Source organism: Stegostoma tigrinum, chromosome 24 (genome assembly GCF_030684315.1).
Source record: "Stegostoma tigrinum isolate sSteTig4 chromosome 24, sSteTig4.hap1, whole genome shotgun sequence".
In the NCBI taxonomy this organism is placed as follows: Eukaryota; Metazoa; Chordata; class Chondrichthyes; order Orectolobiformes; family Stegostomatidae; genus Stegostoma; species Stegostoma tigrinum.
Window position 1 is genome coordinate 7,379,128 of NC_081377.1, and position 18,850 is coordinate 7,397,977.

Below are 18,850 nucleotides of genomic sequence, written 5' to 3' on the forward strand. Positions count from 1 at the left end.
CCTTTGAAGGCAAGTGTACCAAAGACTTTTTTCACCACCCAGTCCACCTACTGTGCCACTTTCGAGGAACTGTGAACCTGAACCCTCAGCTTTCTCTGTTTGACAACACACCTCAGGGTCCTACCGTTAACAAGCCCTGCCCTGGTTTTGTCTTACCAAATTGCAACACCTCACATTTATCTAAATTAAACTCTATCTGTCACTCCTCGGCCCATTGGCCTAGCTGATCAAAATCCTGTTGTACTCTTAGATGACCTTCTTCACTGTCCACTAAACCACCAATTTTGCTGTGATATACAAACTTCATAACCATGTTTCCTGTATTCTCATCCAAATACTTTTTATAAATAACAAATAGTGGAATGGGTCCTCTGCAGGTGAACCACCCGACCCCACCTTCACTTAGAGTTATAGAGATATACAGCATAGAAACAGACCCTTCAGTCCAACTCGTCCATGCCAATCTAATATCCTAAATAAATCTAATCCTATTTACCAACATTTGGCCCATATACCTCTAAACCCTTCCTATTCATATACCCAATCAGATGCTTTTTAAATGTTGTAATTGTACAAGCCTCCATGACTTCTTCTGGCATCTCATTCCATATGCGCACCACCTTCTGTGAAAAAAATTTGCCTTGTAGGTCCCTTTTAAATCTTTCCCCTCTCACTTTAAACCTATCCTGTCTACCTGTGATTCTGCTTTCAAGGAACTATGAACTTGCACTCTATCGCCTCTTTGTTTAGCAAAACTCCCCAGGACCTCACCATTAAGTGCATAGGTCCTGCCCTGATTTGCCTTTCCAAAATGCAGCACCTCACATTTATCTAAATTAACCTCCACTTGCCACTCCGGCTCATTGGCCCATCTGATCAAGATCCTGTTGTACTCTGAGGAAACCCTCTTCGCTGTCCACTACACCTCCAATTTTGGTGTCATCTGCAAACTCCTGACCACACCTCCCATGTTTACATCCACATTATTTATATAAATGACGGAAAGCAGTGGACTCAGCACTGATCCTTGTGGCACACTGATGGCACAGGCCTCTAGTCAGATAAGGAACTTTCCAACACCACTACCTGTCTTCTACCTTTTGAGGCAGTTCTGTTTCCAATAGCTAGTTCTCCCTGTATTCCATGTGATCTAACCTTGCTAACCAGTTCGTCATGAGGAACCTTGTCGAATGCCTTACTGAAGTCTACATATATCACATCCACCGCTCCACCCTCATCAATTCTCTTTGTTACTTCAAAATCTCAGTCAAGTTCATGAGACACAATTCCCCACACACAAAGCCATGTTGACTATCCCGAATCAGCCCTTGCCTTTCCAAATACATGTAAATTCTGTGTCTCAGGATACCTTCCAACAATGTGTCCACAACCGATGTCAGGCTCACCTGTCTGTGGTTTCCTGGCTTTTCCTCACCACCTTCCTTAAATAGTAGCACCACATTAGCCAACCTTCTGTCTTTCAGCACCTCGCCTGTGGCTATTGATGATGCAAATATCTCAGCAATGAGCCCTGCAATCACTTCTCTAGCTTCCCACAAGAGTTCTCGGGTACACCTGATCAGGCGCTGGGGATTTATCAACCTTTGTGTGTTTTAAGACGTCCAGCACCACCACCTCTGTAATATGGACAATTTTCAAGATGTCGCTATTTATTTCCACATCTTTCCATCTTCCATACCCATCTCCTCAGTAAATACTGGTGCAAAATACTCATTTAGTATCTCGCCCATCTCCTGCGGTTCCATACATATGTAGCCTTTAAGGGGCCCTATCCTCTCGCTCGTTACCTTTTTGCTCTTAATGTATTTGTAGAATCTCTTTAGATTCTTCTTAACCCTATTGGCCAAAACTATCTCATGTACCCATTTTGCATTCCTGACTTCCCTCTGAAATATAGTCCAGTACTTTTACCTTCTTCTAGGCAATCACTCGATTTCTGCTGACTGTACTTGAATTATGTTTCCTCCTTGTTCTTGACCAAAACCTCAATTTCTCTAGTCAGCCAACATTTCCTACACCTACCAGCCTTGCCGTTCAACCTAACAGGAACATACTGTCTCTGGACCTTCATTATCACATTTTTGAAGGCTTTCCATTTTCTAGCTGTCTCTTTACTTGCGAACATCCGCCCCAAATCAACTTTTGAAAGTCCTTGCCTAATACCATCAAAATTGGCCTTCCTCCAATTTACAACAGAGACATAGAAAAGTACAGCACAGTACAGGCCCTTCGGCCCACAATGTTGTGCCGTGGAATAATCCTAATCCAAAAATAAAATAACCTAACCTACATTCCCCTCAATTCACTGCTGTCCATGTGCATGTCCAGCAGTCGCTTAAATGTCACTAATGACTCCGCTTCCACGACTACCATTGGTAAACTATTCCATGCGCTCACAACTCTCTGGGTAAAGAACCTCCCTCTGACGTCTCCTCTATATCTTCATCCTAACACCTTAAAACTATGACCCATCGTGGCAGTCAATCCTGCCCTGGGGAAAAGTCTCTGGCTATCGACTCTATCCATTCCTCTCATTACCTTGTACACCTCGATCAGGTCACCCCTCTTCCTCCTCTCCAGAGAGAAAAGTCCGAGCTCAGTCAACCTCTCCTCGTAAGACAAGCCCTCCAGTCCAGGCAGAGTCCTGGTAAACCTCCTTTGCACCCTCTCCAAAGCCTCCACATCTTTCCTATAATAGGGCGACCAGAACTGGACACAATATTCCAAGTGTGGTCTCACCAGGGTTTTGTAGAGCTGCAGCATAACCTCGCGGCTCTGAAACTCGAGCCCCCTGTTAATGAAATCCAAAACACCATATGCTTTCTTAACAACCTTATCCACTCGGGTGGCAACATTGAGGGAGCTATGCACTTGAACACCAAGATCCCGCTGTTCCTCCACACTGCCGATAATCCTGCCTTTAATCCTATATTCAGCATTTAAGTTCGACCTTCCAAAATGCATCACTTCGCACTTATCCAGGTTGAACTCCATCTGCCATTTCTCAGCCCAGCTCTGCATTCTGTCAATGTCTGGCTGAAGCCTGCAATAGCCCTCGATACTATCAACGACACCTCCAACCTTTGTGTCATCAGCAAACATACTAACCAACCCCTCAACCTCCTCATCGAAGTCATTTATAAAAACTACAAAGAGCAGAGGCCCAAGAACGGAGCTCTGCGGGACACCACTCAGCACTGACATCCAGGCAGAATACTTAACATCTACAACCACTCTCTGCCTCCTGTCAGCCAACCAATTCTGAATCCATACAGCCAAATCACCCTGTATCCCATACCTCCTGACTTTATGAATGAGCCTGGCGTGGGGGACCTTATCAAATGCCTTGCTGAAGTCCATGTACACCACATCCACTGCTCAACCCTCATTAACCTGTCTTGTGACTTCCTGAAAGAACTCAATAAGATTTGTAAGGCATGACCTGCCCCTCACGAAGCCATGCTGACTCCCTTTAATCACGCTATGCTTTTCCAAATAGTCATAAATCCTATCCCTCAGAATTCTTTCCTAAACCTTGTTGACCACAGACGTAAGACTGACTGGTCTGTAATTTGCAGGGATTTCCCTATTCCCTTTCTTGAAAAGAGGAACAACATTTGCCTCCCTCCAATCTTCCAGTACGACTCCCGTGGAGAGTGAGGAAGCAAAGATCTTCGCCAGTGGCTTAGCAACCTCCTTTCTCACTTCCCGGAGCAACCTAGGATAAATCTGGCCTGGCCCTGGGGACTTATCAATCGTAATGTTTCCCAAAATTTCCAGCATATCAACTTCCTCATTCTTGATCTGTTCAAGCCTGTTTTCCTGCTCCTCAAAGTTCTCATTCACAACAAGGCCCTTTTCCTTAGTGAAAACCGAAGCAAAAAACTCATTTAGGGCTTCTCCTATCTGCTCAGCCTCCACGCACAAGTTCCCTACGCTATCCCTGATCGGCCCTACCTTCTCCCTGATCATTCTCTTATTCCTCACGTATGAGTAAAATGCCTTTGGGTTCTCCCTAATCCTTCCTTGCCAAGCCTTTCTTGTGCCCCCTCCTGGCCCTCCTCAGTCCACTTTTGAGCTCCTTCCGAGCAAGCCTGTAGAACTTTAACTTTTAGATCCACTCTGTCCTACTCCATCACTATTTTAAGACTAATAGAATTATGATCACTGGCCCCCAAGTGCTCTCCCACTGACACCTCAGTCACCTGCCCTGCCTTATTTCCCGAGAGTAGGTCAAGTCTCAAAGTTGCAACCACTTACTGAATCAGAAAATTTTCTTGTACACGCTTAACAAATTCCTCTCCATCTAAACCTTTAACATTATGGTGGTCCTAATCTATGTTTGGAAAGTTAAAATTTCCTACCAATTATTTTCACAGATAACTCAGATCTCTTGATAAATTTATTTGTATATTTCCTGATGACTCTTGCAGGGTGGGGGGTGCTTGGTGGTGGGATCTGTAGTAAAATCCCAATAAGGTGAACATCCCTTTCTTATTTCTCAGTTTCACCCAGAAAAAAAACTTCCCGAGGTATATTCCCAGGACTTACCTCCCTAAGTACAGTTGCTTCAAACTAAAGGCATGCTGGTAACAGGCATGCACCCCAGGGTTTCCGTTATTCAATGCTTTCTTCAGTGTGACTGGAAATAAAAAATGCCACAAAATGAACAAAGTTACATTGATCAGGTTAACGACTAGTACAGTACTACTTAACAGCATTTGTACATTTGATTCCTGCAATAGGCTTGTGGGCAAACACTGCCACTGCCACAGTCGCGGCCACAGGCACAGGCCGTTAGCTGTGCAGTCGTGTGGTCATACCCATTGATTTTGAAGAAATCCATTCAAGCTTTGCATGTCACAGGTTGTAGTGATCCCTGCCCTCCAGGGAAATCCACCCCTGCATGGGTTTGAAGCTGCACCACACTAATACGTTTTTAGGCTATTGCATGGAGTGGTAGACATCACATTTAGATAAAGCATTCCTTGCTGGTAGTATTTAGTCCTGTGATGTTAATGTGAACTGTAGAAATTAAACAGACTCCAATTTCCTTTTTTCTATTGATTCATAACTCAGATTTATAAATTCCATGTGATTTAAATTGGGATTTAATAAAAATCTTCGTGCATGACATTATTGTTGTCTAGTTATTCATTTGTTTCACTGCTGTTCATAGTGCTGTTATAATAAATTCTTCAAGTGAACTAAGGCTAAAATATGATCCATTTTTGGCCCTTGCTTTTGAGTTAAAAGACGTTGGTTGTTTGAAGAAGAGAGATAACAAGGTGTAGAGCTGGACGAACACAGCAGGCCAAGCAGCATCAGAGGCGCAGGAAGGCTGACGTTTCAGGCCTAGACCCTTCTTCAGGTTGTTTAAAGAGTTGTTTTGTAATGTGGAGCGATAATTTTGCTAATTTAGTTTTGTATTACCTTTGAATTTAATAATAGAATTTGAAATGATGAAAGAGAATTGATTTACTGTGCGACATAGGTTGGAGGCAGTTTAATCCTGTGTCATTCAGGACCCATGTTGCCACATGTTTCCAACCTAAAATCATGTCTCCCACTACTCTGCTACTCCTGGTTCGACATTTGTCTGTTACTGCAGCAATTCTAAAGCTTTATTTAATAAATGTGAGGCAGTAATAAGTTTCTATCTGTTAACAGATGGCTATCCAATCCATTTAGGTAAATGGCATTATTCCTCCGCCAGATTTTCATGGTTGAGGTCATTTGGACACTCTAGTAAGAATTGAGACTAAATTCTGTGTTCGTAATTGTGGTGTTCAAGTTCAATCCCCATGACTAGCTTGAAATCTGGATCTCTGCTGATACTGCTCTTATGTGCAAATAATGCTACGGCAATTATTTATTCTCTCTCACCTTTCAATGTATATAAATTTCCAGTGGGTGTGCTCACAGTTATTCGGAGTAAGTTGGATACTTTTTAGCAGTAATTGTTGTAACCAGGTCAGGGACGTTGCTGCACTAACCCTGGAACTGGAAAGAGTGAGTATTACCTATTATCCCTTCATTTAAATGGACAACTGTAATGATACTACCAATCTATGATATAAGTTAGTTGCTCACCAAGTTTGTCTTCCACTATATCTCACTCTCACCTCAAAGTTGACCTTATTGGAGAATTGTGCTCCTGAGATGTTGCTTGGCCTGCTGTGTTCATCCAGCTTCACACTTTGTTGTCTTGGAGAATTGCTAGATGGGCCAGGCGCTCCCCAAAGTGGCTACTGATGTGTTAGCTTTGATGGCAAATGTCAGAAGGCTATTTGATCACAAATAGACATCACAATGGAACATTGTATAGTGCTCAGAAAACATTCACTTGTGCCTGCACCCAACAAAAACAGTGAATAGTGATTAAGAGTGGAAACAGCACAGTTTTCTCATGGTGCACATTCCATACGGAATCAATTGACATGAAGCAACTCAGGGCAGATTGAGAGTCTAACTTGACAGTGTCCTAGTTGACATGGACGTATCACTGAATCCATGCACTTGAGCCATTGGGATAGCAAAATATTTTTGAAAATAAGTATTTTTGCTCTTTTCCTCTGAAGGACAGGATCCCTACTCCTGCAAGAAGTGAGAAAGAAAGGGGTAATAGCCCCCAGCTGGTCTACTGTCATCAACACAAAGTCTTATGGATAAGTGCAGATCATTGAAGTTTGCTTATAGTCTGACTGTGGACCTAAAGGCAAAGAACAGCAGGAGTGAGGATTTCAGCAACGTTACCAGATCATGCTGGAGTTTGGCACTTTATGGCCTGCCCTTTTTAGTTCTGAATCTTCTGGCTTGATAAACAATTTGCACTATAATTTGACCAATATGCTTACAGACAATGATGCAATGAGGCCCATAGTCCTCTGATTCCTTTGATTGGTTTTGTTTAGGCAAATTATGTAAATTGAAATCTTTTTAGCTCAGCTGCATACATGTGTTAATTTTAGAGAGGTCAACGAGCAAAGGAATGTCTGTCTTCATTGCTTTTCCAGGGCAATGGAATCTCTGAGATCCTGGTGAGCAGTGACACCAATAAACAAAGAGATCAGTAATCTTTCTAGCTACCCACTGATATTTAAGGATTGAGAGATGGAGGATTATCTAGGTGATCTAAGATGGAGGACAGGAAGAAGTTGTGGCTGTAAGAGCTGCTACTTTTTTGAGGTATTTTTAGTTTTGGAGCAGATTTTCTTGAATTCTAGGGGCAGTAATTACAGTTTTATAAGCTTTTGCATTATTTTGAAACTTTGGCAAAACAAAAATAAAAAAAAAAGCATTTTTAAAAGGAGGAAGAGAGACAAAGTTAGCAACTACAATGGAAGTAATTCAAGTGGAGAAAGAAACATAAACTGCTTTCTGACCCACCAGTTATCTGTATAGCTGCTTCTTTGCTGTCTGGTTTCAAGTATCTCTGGACGTTGGAGATCTTCTAAGAAAAATAAACAAGCAGCAAAATTCACAGCTAACTTTGGAAAAGCCTGTGTGTGGGAGCACACAGCAGGAGAGCAGCTAAATTGCTTTTTAAAGTGTAACTTTACTGTTTTTCTCTTATATATCTACAACAGTGAGTAGAGTGGGTTTTTTGATTATAAGTTATTGAGACCTGTCTCTTGTTTAAACTTTAAAAATATAAGAACATAGGTACTAAGTTAAGCCTGGAGGAGTGTTTTTAAAGCAATAAGACTGTGCTATGTTTTGGGTCTGTAGATTGTTAAGGTGCATAGATTTTTTTTTTAGTAGAGTGATGTGCTCTTCCTGTTGGATGTGCGAGATTAGGGAGAGTTTCCACGTTACTGATGATTATGTCTGCAGGAAGTATGTTTGGTTGCAAACCCTAACGGATCGCATGGATCGGCAGTTAGAGGCAGTCTGACCCCTAGTGAAGTCCTATGTGATTTTTTTGTTTCATTTTTCTTCAACTTTCTCATAAAAGTGTTTTTCCTGTTTTTCCCTCCTAGGGTAACAAAGGTGGAGTGAGCATAAGGTTTCAATTTCATAACACCACCTTGTGTATCGTTAACTCACATCTCGCAGCTCATACTGAAGAATGTGATAGGCGGAACCAAGACTACAAAGAAATCTGTAGCAGAATGCGTTTTATTCAGTCTACTCTGCCACTGACCTCTCTCACAATCATGAAGCATGAGTAAGTCTCCAGTGTTGGTGGGTTATGTTTCTGAAGCATACATTGCATGTATTTACTTCAGCTGCTGCTGCCTGAAATACCTTATGCTTTGCAGTTCTAGAGAAGCTTGTTTCTCCATCAAGCTTTGCTTGATATGACTGTCTTTTACATAACGATCAGCCCCTCCAGTGCAATGGCCTGAGGTTTTTTATATCAGTTGATGTGGAAATGAGCTGTAAAAACCAGGAAGATTGCACATTCAATAAAATCCATGTCAACTTTATTAATCTGTGGAAGGACAGCATTTACAGTGCCCTAACACTTCTGAAGAAGAGTCATATCAGACTATCTCCACAGATGCTGTCAGATCTGTTTTGTTTTCTGTTTTTATTTCAGATCGCCAATATCCAATGTACTTTTCTGTTAATTGATGTTAATTTAATTGATCAAGTCCTCTTAGGCTCATGGAAAATGTATTCAGAGCATACATCCCTAGCGAGAGTTCCCATATCTGAAGTTTGTACTGAACCCATAAACACATCACCTCATAGACAGTCAGTAGGAGATGGAAGAATGAATATATAGGCAGTAATTGGATGGAGTTTTCAACTACTTTAGTAATAACTGAGATAAATCAGTGTAACGGGGTGAGGACAAAAAATTCCTAAAATATTTTCATTAGAACCTTTTTGCATTAATCTGTATCAGAGCCACTATGTGAAGGGTAGTTCTGGATTTAGTTTTTGGGAATGAAGGTAGGCATTTGAAATAGGTATTTGAGAGATCATTTTTGTTATGTAAATGGACTAAGATAAACAAGGATTAAAATACCTATTGGGAAATACCAATTTACTAAGGTGTAAGATACAGCTGGTAGAAACGGCTACTGGAAGGTAAATCAGTGCCAGAGCAGTGAAAGGAGGTAGTTTTTAGAGCAAATGCAGCCTCAGGAAAAAGAAGGATTGGATTCCATGTCTAGATTTGTTGGATGTTGAGGAACCTACAGAGTAGGATTAGACATAAAGGGGGAATTTTCGACAAATGTTAACAACTCAGTACAATAAGTCCCCATTTTAAGTTGCCTAATCCAATGTTATGCTAATTTAACATCATGGATTTAATTGGGCTGGCCTGCACACTGTATTGGGATTTATGTTTTTTGAGTTGTTTTGCAACAACTTATGTAACGTTGCATGGCACAGCTTTCTTTTATAATTTTGCTGTGCAATTTTCTGTGGAAAATATCTATACAATCAGTATTCACCATATAACCTCCAACTGCCATTCCTGTTTAATGAACCTGTGCCATTTTGCTTTCCTGCCCCACCCATTGACTTCTTCCTTCTCCAAGGCCCTCCAATACAGTGAATTTTTGTACTGCAGAGAGACTAGAAGAGTGTAGAAAGCACAGGAGAAGTTAAAAAGACAACCAGGAAACAATGAGAGAGCAATAGAAAATATGTACAAGTAAAATTAAGGAAACACCAATCTTTTAATAGCAGAGAGTAACAAGACAGGCCCTGACGTAAACCAAAAAGATGTCCTGTGTGTGGAGATGGAAGATGTGGGTGTGGTTCTCAATGAATACTTTGCATCTGTCTTCAGAAAAGAGGAGAATGAAGCAGGTGTTCCAGTTGAAGAGGAGTGTGAAATATTGGAACAAGTAAACATAATAAAAGAGGAAACAGTTTATTTGAAAGGAGAGAAAACACCAGGCTATCGTGTATCAGAGACGTCAAAGAAAAGCACAAGAAATCATAGAGGCTCTGATCAGCATTTTCCATTCATCTATAGTTGCAGGCATAGTGCTGAAAGAGCTGCTAATGTTGCACAGTTGAATGGTTGTTCAAAAGGAAGTGAAGACTGGTCAGCCTAACCTCCAGAGCTGCATGTGGATTTGCTAAGGAAAGGATGTGTCTGACTAACTTGATTGAGGAGGTACCGGGACGATCTGATGGAAAATAATATATTTGATACATCTCCCTGAATTTCAGCGAGGCACTTGACAAGATCTCACTGGGCAGACAAATAAACATCATGGAAACCAACAGAAGATGGCATGTTTAATGCAAACATGGCTCTGTGATGGGAAAGAAGGGGTAAACATGTTTTTGTGACTGGAGGACTGTTTTTCTTGGGCTTCCAGGGCACCCAGTACCAGGCCCCATGCTTTTTGTGGTGTGTATTGATTTAAACTTGCATGTGGAGGATTGACTAAGTTTTAAAGTGATTCACAAACTAGCCATAGTCATAATGATTAAGAAAGAGATGGTCAGTGGCTAGATATCATGGCTTGATCGATGGGCAGAAAAGTAGCAAATTAAACTCATTCTGGAGTCTTGTGAGAAATGATTTCGATAAACAAGGCAGAGTAAAATCGAATAAATGATAGAAACAGATGTGCATGGATCCCTTGAGAAGGGAGGACAGATGTACAAGGTGACTAAGGCGGCAATATGGATGCCTTTCCTTAACACTGTTGGCCTTGCAGAGGAGTAATGCATCCAGTTCTGTCAGCCTATCATAAGAACATCGGATCAGGAGTAGGCCACTCAGCCCTGGAGTCTGTTCCACCATTCAATTGGATCATCACCTGATCTGTGGCTTAACTCCGTATACCTTCCTTTGGCCCATATCCATTAATACCTTCACTTAACAAAATTTTTTCTGTCTCAGACTAAAATTAACAACTGATCCAGCATCTACTGCCATATGTGGAAGAGAGTTTCAAATGTCTCCCACCTTTTGTGTGTGTAGAAGAGCTTCTTAACATCTCTCCTGAATGATCTGGCCGTAATTTTCATACTATGCTTCCTAGTTCTACAATCTTTAACAAGTGGAAATATTTTATCTTTATCTACCCTGTCTTTTCTAGTTAATACCTTGAAGACTTTGATCAGATCACCCCTTAACCTTGTAAAGTCTAGAGAAAACTAATTTGTATAATCCCTCTTCACAACCCCTGAAATCCATATATTTGTAAACCTACATTGTACTCCCTCCCATGCCGTTATATCCTTCCTAAGGTGCAGTACCCGATCTGCTCATAGTAAGCTGATCAATTACAAGAAAGATGAATATTAAGGAGATTTAAGGGTATGTTGTGTAGAGAAGAGAAGAGAATATCAGCGATGAAGAGATCATGTAGACTGGGGTTGTTTTCTTTGGAACAAAGGAGACTAATGGGAGATTTAATTGCATGTTGTAAAATTAATGGGTTCTGAGATAGGGTGGTCAGGAAAAACATGCTTCAAGAACTCAATATCCCAGGCAGCATAGATTCACTTTGAAGTAAAGTTGTTTCATTTGAAGTCGTGGAGACCTGGAATGCCCTGGTTGATAGGTTAGTACAGGGGGAAACCCACATCACGTTTGAAAAAGATGCCTGAATGTGCACTTGAAGTGATTGAGCCACCACCACGACAGACAGAGAGTCAGAGTGTAGAGTTAGATCAGGCTGTGTCGAATTAGGACAAAAAGCAGAATGAATACCAAACTGTCTATGCACACAAACATAGCATTATGAGTCAGAGGTATTGTTCATATTAACAAAAGGTAGGAAGCAGTGTTCTGCAGGGATTATCTATGATAGCTGATGTTTTCTATTTGCATCTGCGACTTGCACTCAGAAATTGTAAGAGCAGTTTTCAAATTCTGCGGATTACGCCAAATTAGCAGTTACTATCAGGAAGACTGTGATAAAATACAAAAAAAAAGCCTTTGAATAAGTTCATAGCAAATGAATTTCCAGGCAGCTAAGTGTAAAGTGGGTATATGTTACAATGGTGGTGAAATACCTTTAAACCTGTTAGCTTGGAGTTGTCTCTTTCCCATGCTAGTCTAAGTTGCTGTCCAATACTCTCTGATGGAGGATGGACCACAAATAAATTTTAGAAGAGGCTGATAACAAGATATGATTTATTACATAATATAAATAAATTAAATCTCACTAAGCAGCGGCTGATGAGACACACATGACTCCATTAGGAGAAATCTCCAAATTGCTCCAGCTCTACCAAGTGTGCATTATAAATCAGATTCAGCAAACCTTCAGCCTAACCTCTCTGATGAAGGGTCTAGGCCCGAAACGTCAGCTTTTGTGCTCCTGAGATGCTGCTTGGCCTGCTGTGTTCATTCACATTTTATTATCTTAGCCTAACCCATATGTTAACTCTTTCATGACCATTACCTTATACAGCAATATGTTTTGTTAGGAAGAATTAGGAAGCCACATATTCCTTGGAAAGCAAATGTCTAAATAGAGAGGAGAAACAAAAGGACCTTGGGACACAGATTCACTGGTCACTAAAAGTAGCAGCATAAGGTTGGGAAGTCCAGAAAACAACAAACAAAGCAGCCACTTCTAAAGGGAAATAATTAAAAAAGAAGTTGTGAAACTTGTGGAGCACATTGGTGTATGTCAAAAGTCATATGCAAACTGAACCAGGTGAGAATAACAGATTTCTTTTCACAAAAGACATTATAAAATTCCATCTAGTTCATTAATAATCCAGTAATTCCAAAGTCAAGTCAACATTATCAAAACTAGCTTTTCATTGCATGTTTATTTAAATGACAGGGCTTAAATACACCAGTTGTCTTGGTGGGATTTGAACACCTGTCATTATAGATAGAATCATAGAATCCCTACAGTGAGAATGCAATCCATTTGGCTCATCAAGTTCACATCGACACACCAAAGAACAGCCCACACGCCTAACTTATCCCTGTAACCCTGCACTTCCCATGGCCAGTCTACCAAACCTGCACAATGTTAGACTGTGGGTGGAAACAGGAGCACAGGAGAAAACTCACGCAGACACAGGAAGAATGTGTAGAATCCACACAGACTGTCACCTGAAGCTAGAATCGAACCCATGTCCCTGGTGCTTTGAGGCAGCGGTGCTAACCACTGAGCCACCATGCTGACCATTTTCTTTATCTTTGGCAATTTCCCCACCAACAAATCACCTTTTTTGTTCATTTTTAAAACTAGTTAGCACCACTTTTGGTTTGTTTACAAACTCTGTATATGACTCTTTTCACCTGAGCCTATCCCCCAAATTACAATTTAAACTCCTCAGGACCACCCTATCTATCCTTTCCTTTAATGATGTTGGCCGCACATTGATTCAGGTGAATCATCCTAACAGCACAGTTCCTCCTATCACAATATTGGTATCACTGCCTGATGAAATGGAGACAGTTTCTCAAAGCATTCTTCAATCATATCTTCAATTACCTAATCTGTTTAATGCTACTGCGATTATCATGTGGGTTTGAGTAACCAACCAGACATTGTAACCCTTATGATATTGTACTTTAAGTTAACTCTTAGTACTTTTTGACCATTACTGTTTTTCTCTTTCCAACATCATTGGTCCCAAAACAGACCATCAGAACCACATCCTTTCCTTTCTCACTCATAGGTTTTCTCCAGGCACAAGGAAACATCTTGAAATCTGTACCAAACTGGAAACGCAGCCTTTAGAATTCCTGGTTTTGTTGCAAAAGAAATATCCTCCCCTAACTATTCTATCTCAAACCTCTACCACATCACTCTTCACTCCCAGCCAATCCTGCAAATTTGAATGGTCTCCTGTACAATGGTGCCTGGATTGAGTCCATGTAAAGTTATATCCAAATAGATTTAGATAGTGAGATGCCAATCCTGAGTTCCTCAATCAGGCATTAAGTAAGCAGCTACCTGCCCACATTGAAACTCAACCTGACAGAGGTTGGGCTTCCCATATATTTTTTCCAACTGTGTGGAAACAGACCCTTTGGCCCAACAATTCCACACTGACCCTCAGAGCATCCCACCCAGACCCATCCCCCCTTTAACCCCCATAATTGAGGCATTCCTTGAACACTAAGGGCAATTTAGCATGGCCAGTTCACCTATCCTACACATCTTTGGACTGAGGGAGGAAACCGGAGCACATGGAAGAAACCCACGCAGACACGGGGAGAATGTACAAACTCCACACAGAGTCACCCAAAGTGGAATTGAACCAGGGTCCCTGGCACTGTGAGGCAGCAGTGCTAACCACTGAGCCAGTGTACCACCCCTCTTTTTTTAAAATTACTTTTTTCTTTTTTGTTCTTTTTTTAACAGAGCTAGTGCTAAATTTATTTCATGTTATTTATGTCACAAAGGTTAACCACAATCAGGACATTAATCTCCCCTCCCCATTTACACAAATTACAACAGATGGAATGAGAACACGACATTACAGCTCCCAGGAGCAAGGGAAGATAAAAATGTGACATATGGAGACCATTTTCCCAAATCAGGGAGGAAGACAGAATCTGGTTCAAGAGCAGAATCAGTCTCACCCAAATACTCATCCTGTTCAGGGTGGAACTGGGGTTAACAGCAGTTCGGCACAGACCAGACATCATCCCCTCCATTCCCCCAATCTCCAGGAGCAGCCTCACTTCCTGACTCCCAATGATGAGGGGCTGTGGGGCCTGGGTATTGCAGAACCTGGATCTTGGTGTCTCACGGTTCTGTGTTTCCATGAAAGCCACATCAAAGCTTAGGCTCAGACTGGACCTAGAGTCACCTCCTCAGCCTTTAAAATTTCTCTCTCTCTTTGTGTGATCTGTTTTAATCTGCTGATATAGCTCGGAGTCAAATTGTGTCAAACCTGTAGTAGGTGCCCTGCCAGAACCTGGTTGAATACCAGAGGCAGCAATATGAACTTAAGGGGTAAATAATTGCCCAGTTAAGGGTTTCATTTTTTGCCAGTGGGGTAAGGCTGTCCATGAGTCTTCCTTGCTGGGGCTTAAATGGGGCAAAGATGGGAATGTGGCAGGGTCACCACCCACCATTCACTACCCGAATTAAATTCCCTCATTAACTATCATCCTGCCTTGCAACAACATGCATGTTTATCTCTGTGCTCTAAATCTGTTGGGTTTGAGACGAGGGAAAATATTTATACTTCCACTTTTTAACAAGGGTGATATGTTTTTAATTAACCCATTCAAAAATGTTATTAGAGACCTCAGGAGCAATGGCACTTGAACCCAGGTTTCCTGGCTCAGAGGTAGGGGCACCACAACAATGTGACAGTGACCCCTCTCACTTCTATCATGAGCCAGACCTTTTGAATTACTGTTGCTGTAAAAAAAATCAAATTCTCTAGAACTTTCCCAAACATGGCAACGAATCACAACATGATAAGGCTGTGCAAGTTGTCTCATCTCAAGACTAGATGAGATGCTTCAATGTGTTGTGAGGAATGCTTACACGTTAGACGTGTGCATGTGAAAGTTATTTACCAGTAAGAAAGGTTTATTAGGACTATCAATTGTAGATTTGTTGGAGTGTAATTACGACCTGTGTATTTCTTTCAGAAGATTTGGTCCTTTTTAGATTGTAACTTGTTAACATGGAAAATAGGCATTTTGTATATTCTTCCCTTTATTACTTAAGTGTGAAACAAAATAGAGGGAGCTTTGCCTGACCTGAAAATTCTTGAAGGGTCAAAATAGATGGATATTGAGTCTTGTACTTAATTAAATTCCTTGTTATGATGAATCACTTAGCCTTGCTTGACAGTGCACATGACAGTGCTGAGTGATAACATTTTTTCCATTATCAAGTAACCTTCTGGCTCTTAGACTTTTGCATTGATAATCAAATTTGTGTGTTGGAAGGGTAAATATCTTGATACTAAAATAACTTTGTTCTAAATAAAAGTATGATTTGGAAAAAAAGTTGTTTTTATACAAGTTATGCCATGTTTACTGCTTTGTTCTCTTCCATCTCTTTATGGTAAAGCATGATAATATGGCTTGGAGATCTGAACTACAGAATATGTCATCCAGACGTAGAAGTAATTAAAAAACTAATAGCATTGAAGGATTATAAGAAACTCTTCAAATATGATCAGGTAAGAGAAAAATTACATTGACTTGTCACACCTAGGACTACAATGACTTCTGGCGCACTGAAGAATATTGTCTCCACAGATTTCCAAGTGTTTACTATTTAGCTCAGATAGATCCAAAAAGACAGAAATTACAATTAAAAGGGAGATGCTGGCTAGGATAATTGCAGGACTCTGGTGCATGAGGCTATGTGGAGTTATTCACAAAACTGAACATGTTGAGCTACCCAGGTCCCAAGTAGGGAGCAGGGTGGAGAGTTCTTCAAAATGTCGAAGTATTTAAATCAAAAAATTAATTGTTTTGCAATATAAACACACTACCAGAGGCCATACATTCAAAACAAAACTCCAGCAAAGCTATAAATGAAAAGAAGTATACCTCTGCCTCCACCCTGCAGAATACTGAATGTGTAACAGATTGCCAGAAATAGTCATTCAAAAACCACTTAGTTAAGTATCTTGCTGAAAACGGGTTTGGAGACGTTATTGGACAAGTGTAGACTGAAATGATCAGGTGCATATGATAAACAATTAGTTACACGATGAATATGAGGGAGACATGGAGAGTAGGGGAAATTAACGTAGAAAATTTCATGTAGAGAGAAACAGTTAACAATGTAATGATAATGGGAACTGCAGATGCTGGAGAATCCAAGATAATAAAATGTGAGGCTGGATGAACACAGCAGGCCCAGCAGCATCTCAGGAGCACAAAAGCTGACGTTTCGGGCCTGGACCCTTCATCAGAGAGGGGGATGGGGTGAGGGTTCTGGAATAAATAGGAAGAGAGGGGGAGGCGGACCGAAGATGGAGAGAAAAGAAGATAGGTGCAGAGGAGAGTATAGGTGGGGAGGTAGGGAGGGGATAGGTCAGTCCAGGGAAGACGGACAGGTCAAGGAGGTGGGATGAGGTTAGTAGGTAGGAGATGGAAGTGCGGCTTGGGGTGGGAAGAAGGGATGGGTGAGAGGAAGAACAGGTTAGGGAGGCAGAGACAGGTTGGACTGGTTTTGGGATGCAGTGGGTGGGGGGGAAGAGCTGGGCTCTGTGTGGTGCAGTGGGGGAAGGGGAGATTTTGAAGCTGGTGAAGTCCACATTGATACTATTGGGCTGCAGGGTTCCCAAGCGGAATATGAGTTGCTGTTCCTGCAACCTTCGGGTGGCATCGTTGTGGCACTGCAGGAGGCCCATGATGGACATGTCATCTAAAGAATGGGAGGGGGAGTGGAAATGGTTTGCGACTGGGAGGTGTAGTTGTTTATTGCGAACCGAGCGGAGGTGTTCTGCAAAGCGGTCCCCAAGCCTCCGCTTAGTTTCCCCAATGTAGAGGATGCCACACCGGGTACAGCGGATGCAGTATACCACATTGGCAGATGTGCAGGTGAACTTCTGCTTAATATGGAAAGTCATCTTGGGGGCCTGGGATAGGGGTGAGGGAGGAGGTGTGGGGGCAAGTGTAGCATTTCCTGCGGTTGCAGGGGAAGGTGGCGGGTGTGGTAGGGTTGGAGGGCAGTGTGGAGCGAACAAGGGAGTCACGGAGAGAGTGGTCTCTCCGGAAAGCAGACAGGGGTGGGGATGGAAAAATGTCTTGGGTGGTGGGGTCGGATTGTAGATGGCGGAAGTGTCGGAGGATGATGCGTTGTATCCGGAGGTTGGTGGGGTGGCGTGTGAGAACGAGGGGGATCCTCTTTGGGCGGTTGTGGCAGGGGCGGGGTGTGAGGGATGTGTTGCGGGAAATGCGGGAGACGCGGTGAAGGGCGTGTTATTATCTTGGATTCTCCAGCATCTGCAGTTCCCATTATCACTGATATCCCGCATTTCCCACACAAATGCGGGATATCAGTGATAATGGGAACTACAGATGCTGGAGAATCCAAGATAATAACACGCCCTTGACCGCATCTCCTGCATTTCCCGCAACACATCCCTCACACCCCGCCCCTGCCACAACCACCCAAGGAGGATCCCCCTCGTTCTCACACACCACCCCACCAACCTCCGGATACAACGCATCATCCTCCGACACTTCCGCCATCTACATTCCGAACCCCACCACCCAAGACATTTTTCCATCCCCACCCTTGTCTGCTTTCCGGAGAGACCACTCTGTCCGTGACTCCCTTGTTCGCTCCACACTGCCCTCCAACCGCACCGCAACTGCAGGAAATGCTACACTTGCCCCCACACCTCCTCCCTCACCCCTATCCCAGGCCCCAAGATGACTTTCCATATTAAGCAGAAGTTCACCTGCACATCTGCCAGTGTGGCATACTGCTTCTGCTGTACCCGGTGTGGCATCCTCTACATTGGGGAAACCAAGCGGAGGCTTGGGGACCGCTTTGCAGAACACCTCCGCTCGGTTCGCAATAAACAACTACACCTCCCAGTCGCAAACCATTTCCACTCCTCCTCCCATTCTTTAGATGACATGTCCATCATGGGCCTCCTGCAGTGCCACAACGATGCCACCCGAAGGTTGCAGGAACAGCAACTCATATTCCGCTTGGGAACTCTGCAGTCCAATAGTATCAATGTGGACTTCACCAGCTTCAAAATCTCCCCTTCCCCCACCGCATCCCAAAACCAGCCCAGTTCGTCCCCTCCCCCCACTGCACCACACAACCAGCCCAGCTCTTCCCCTCCACCCACTACATCCCAAAACCAGTCCAACCTTTCTCTGCCTCCCTAACGTGTTCTTCCTCTCACCCATCCCTTCCTCCCACCCCAAGCCGCACCTCTATCTCCTACCTACTAACCTCATCCCACCTCCTTGACCTGTCCG

General features: G+C 42.5%; 1 protein-coding gene across 6 annotated transcripts in view; it reads left to right on the forward strand.

The window, feature by feature from the left end:
• The window catches only part of inpp5b (inositol polyphosphate-5-phosphatase B), a 172,061-nt gene that overhangs the window by 106,871 nt on the left and 46,340 nt on the right, over window positions 1-18,850 (forward strand). For all 6 annotated transcript variants that reach the window (XM_048558256.2, XM_048558257.2, XM_048558258.2 and 3 more), the window contains 2 exons: window positions 8,004-8,191; window positions 15,963-16,074. In XM_048558256.2, coding sequence (XP_048414213.1) covers window positions 8,004-8,191; window positions 15,963-16,074 — 300 coding nt within the window. The remainder of the gene's footprint in view (window positions 1-8,003; window positions 8,192-15,962; window positions 16,075-18,850) is intronic.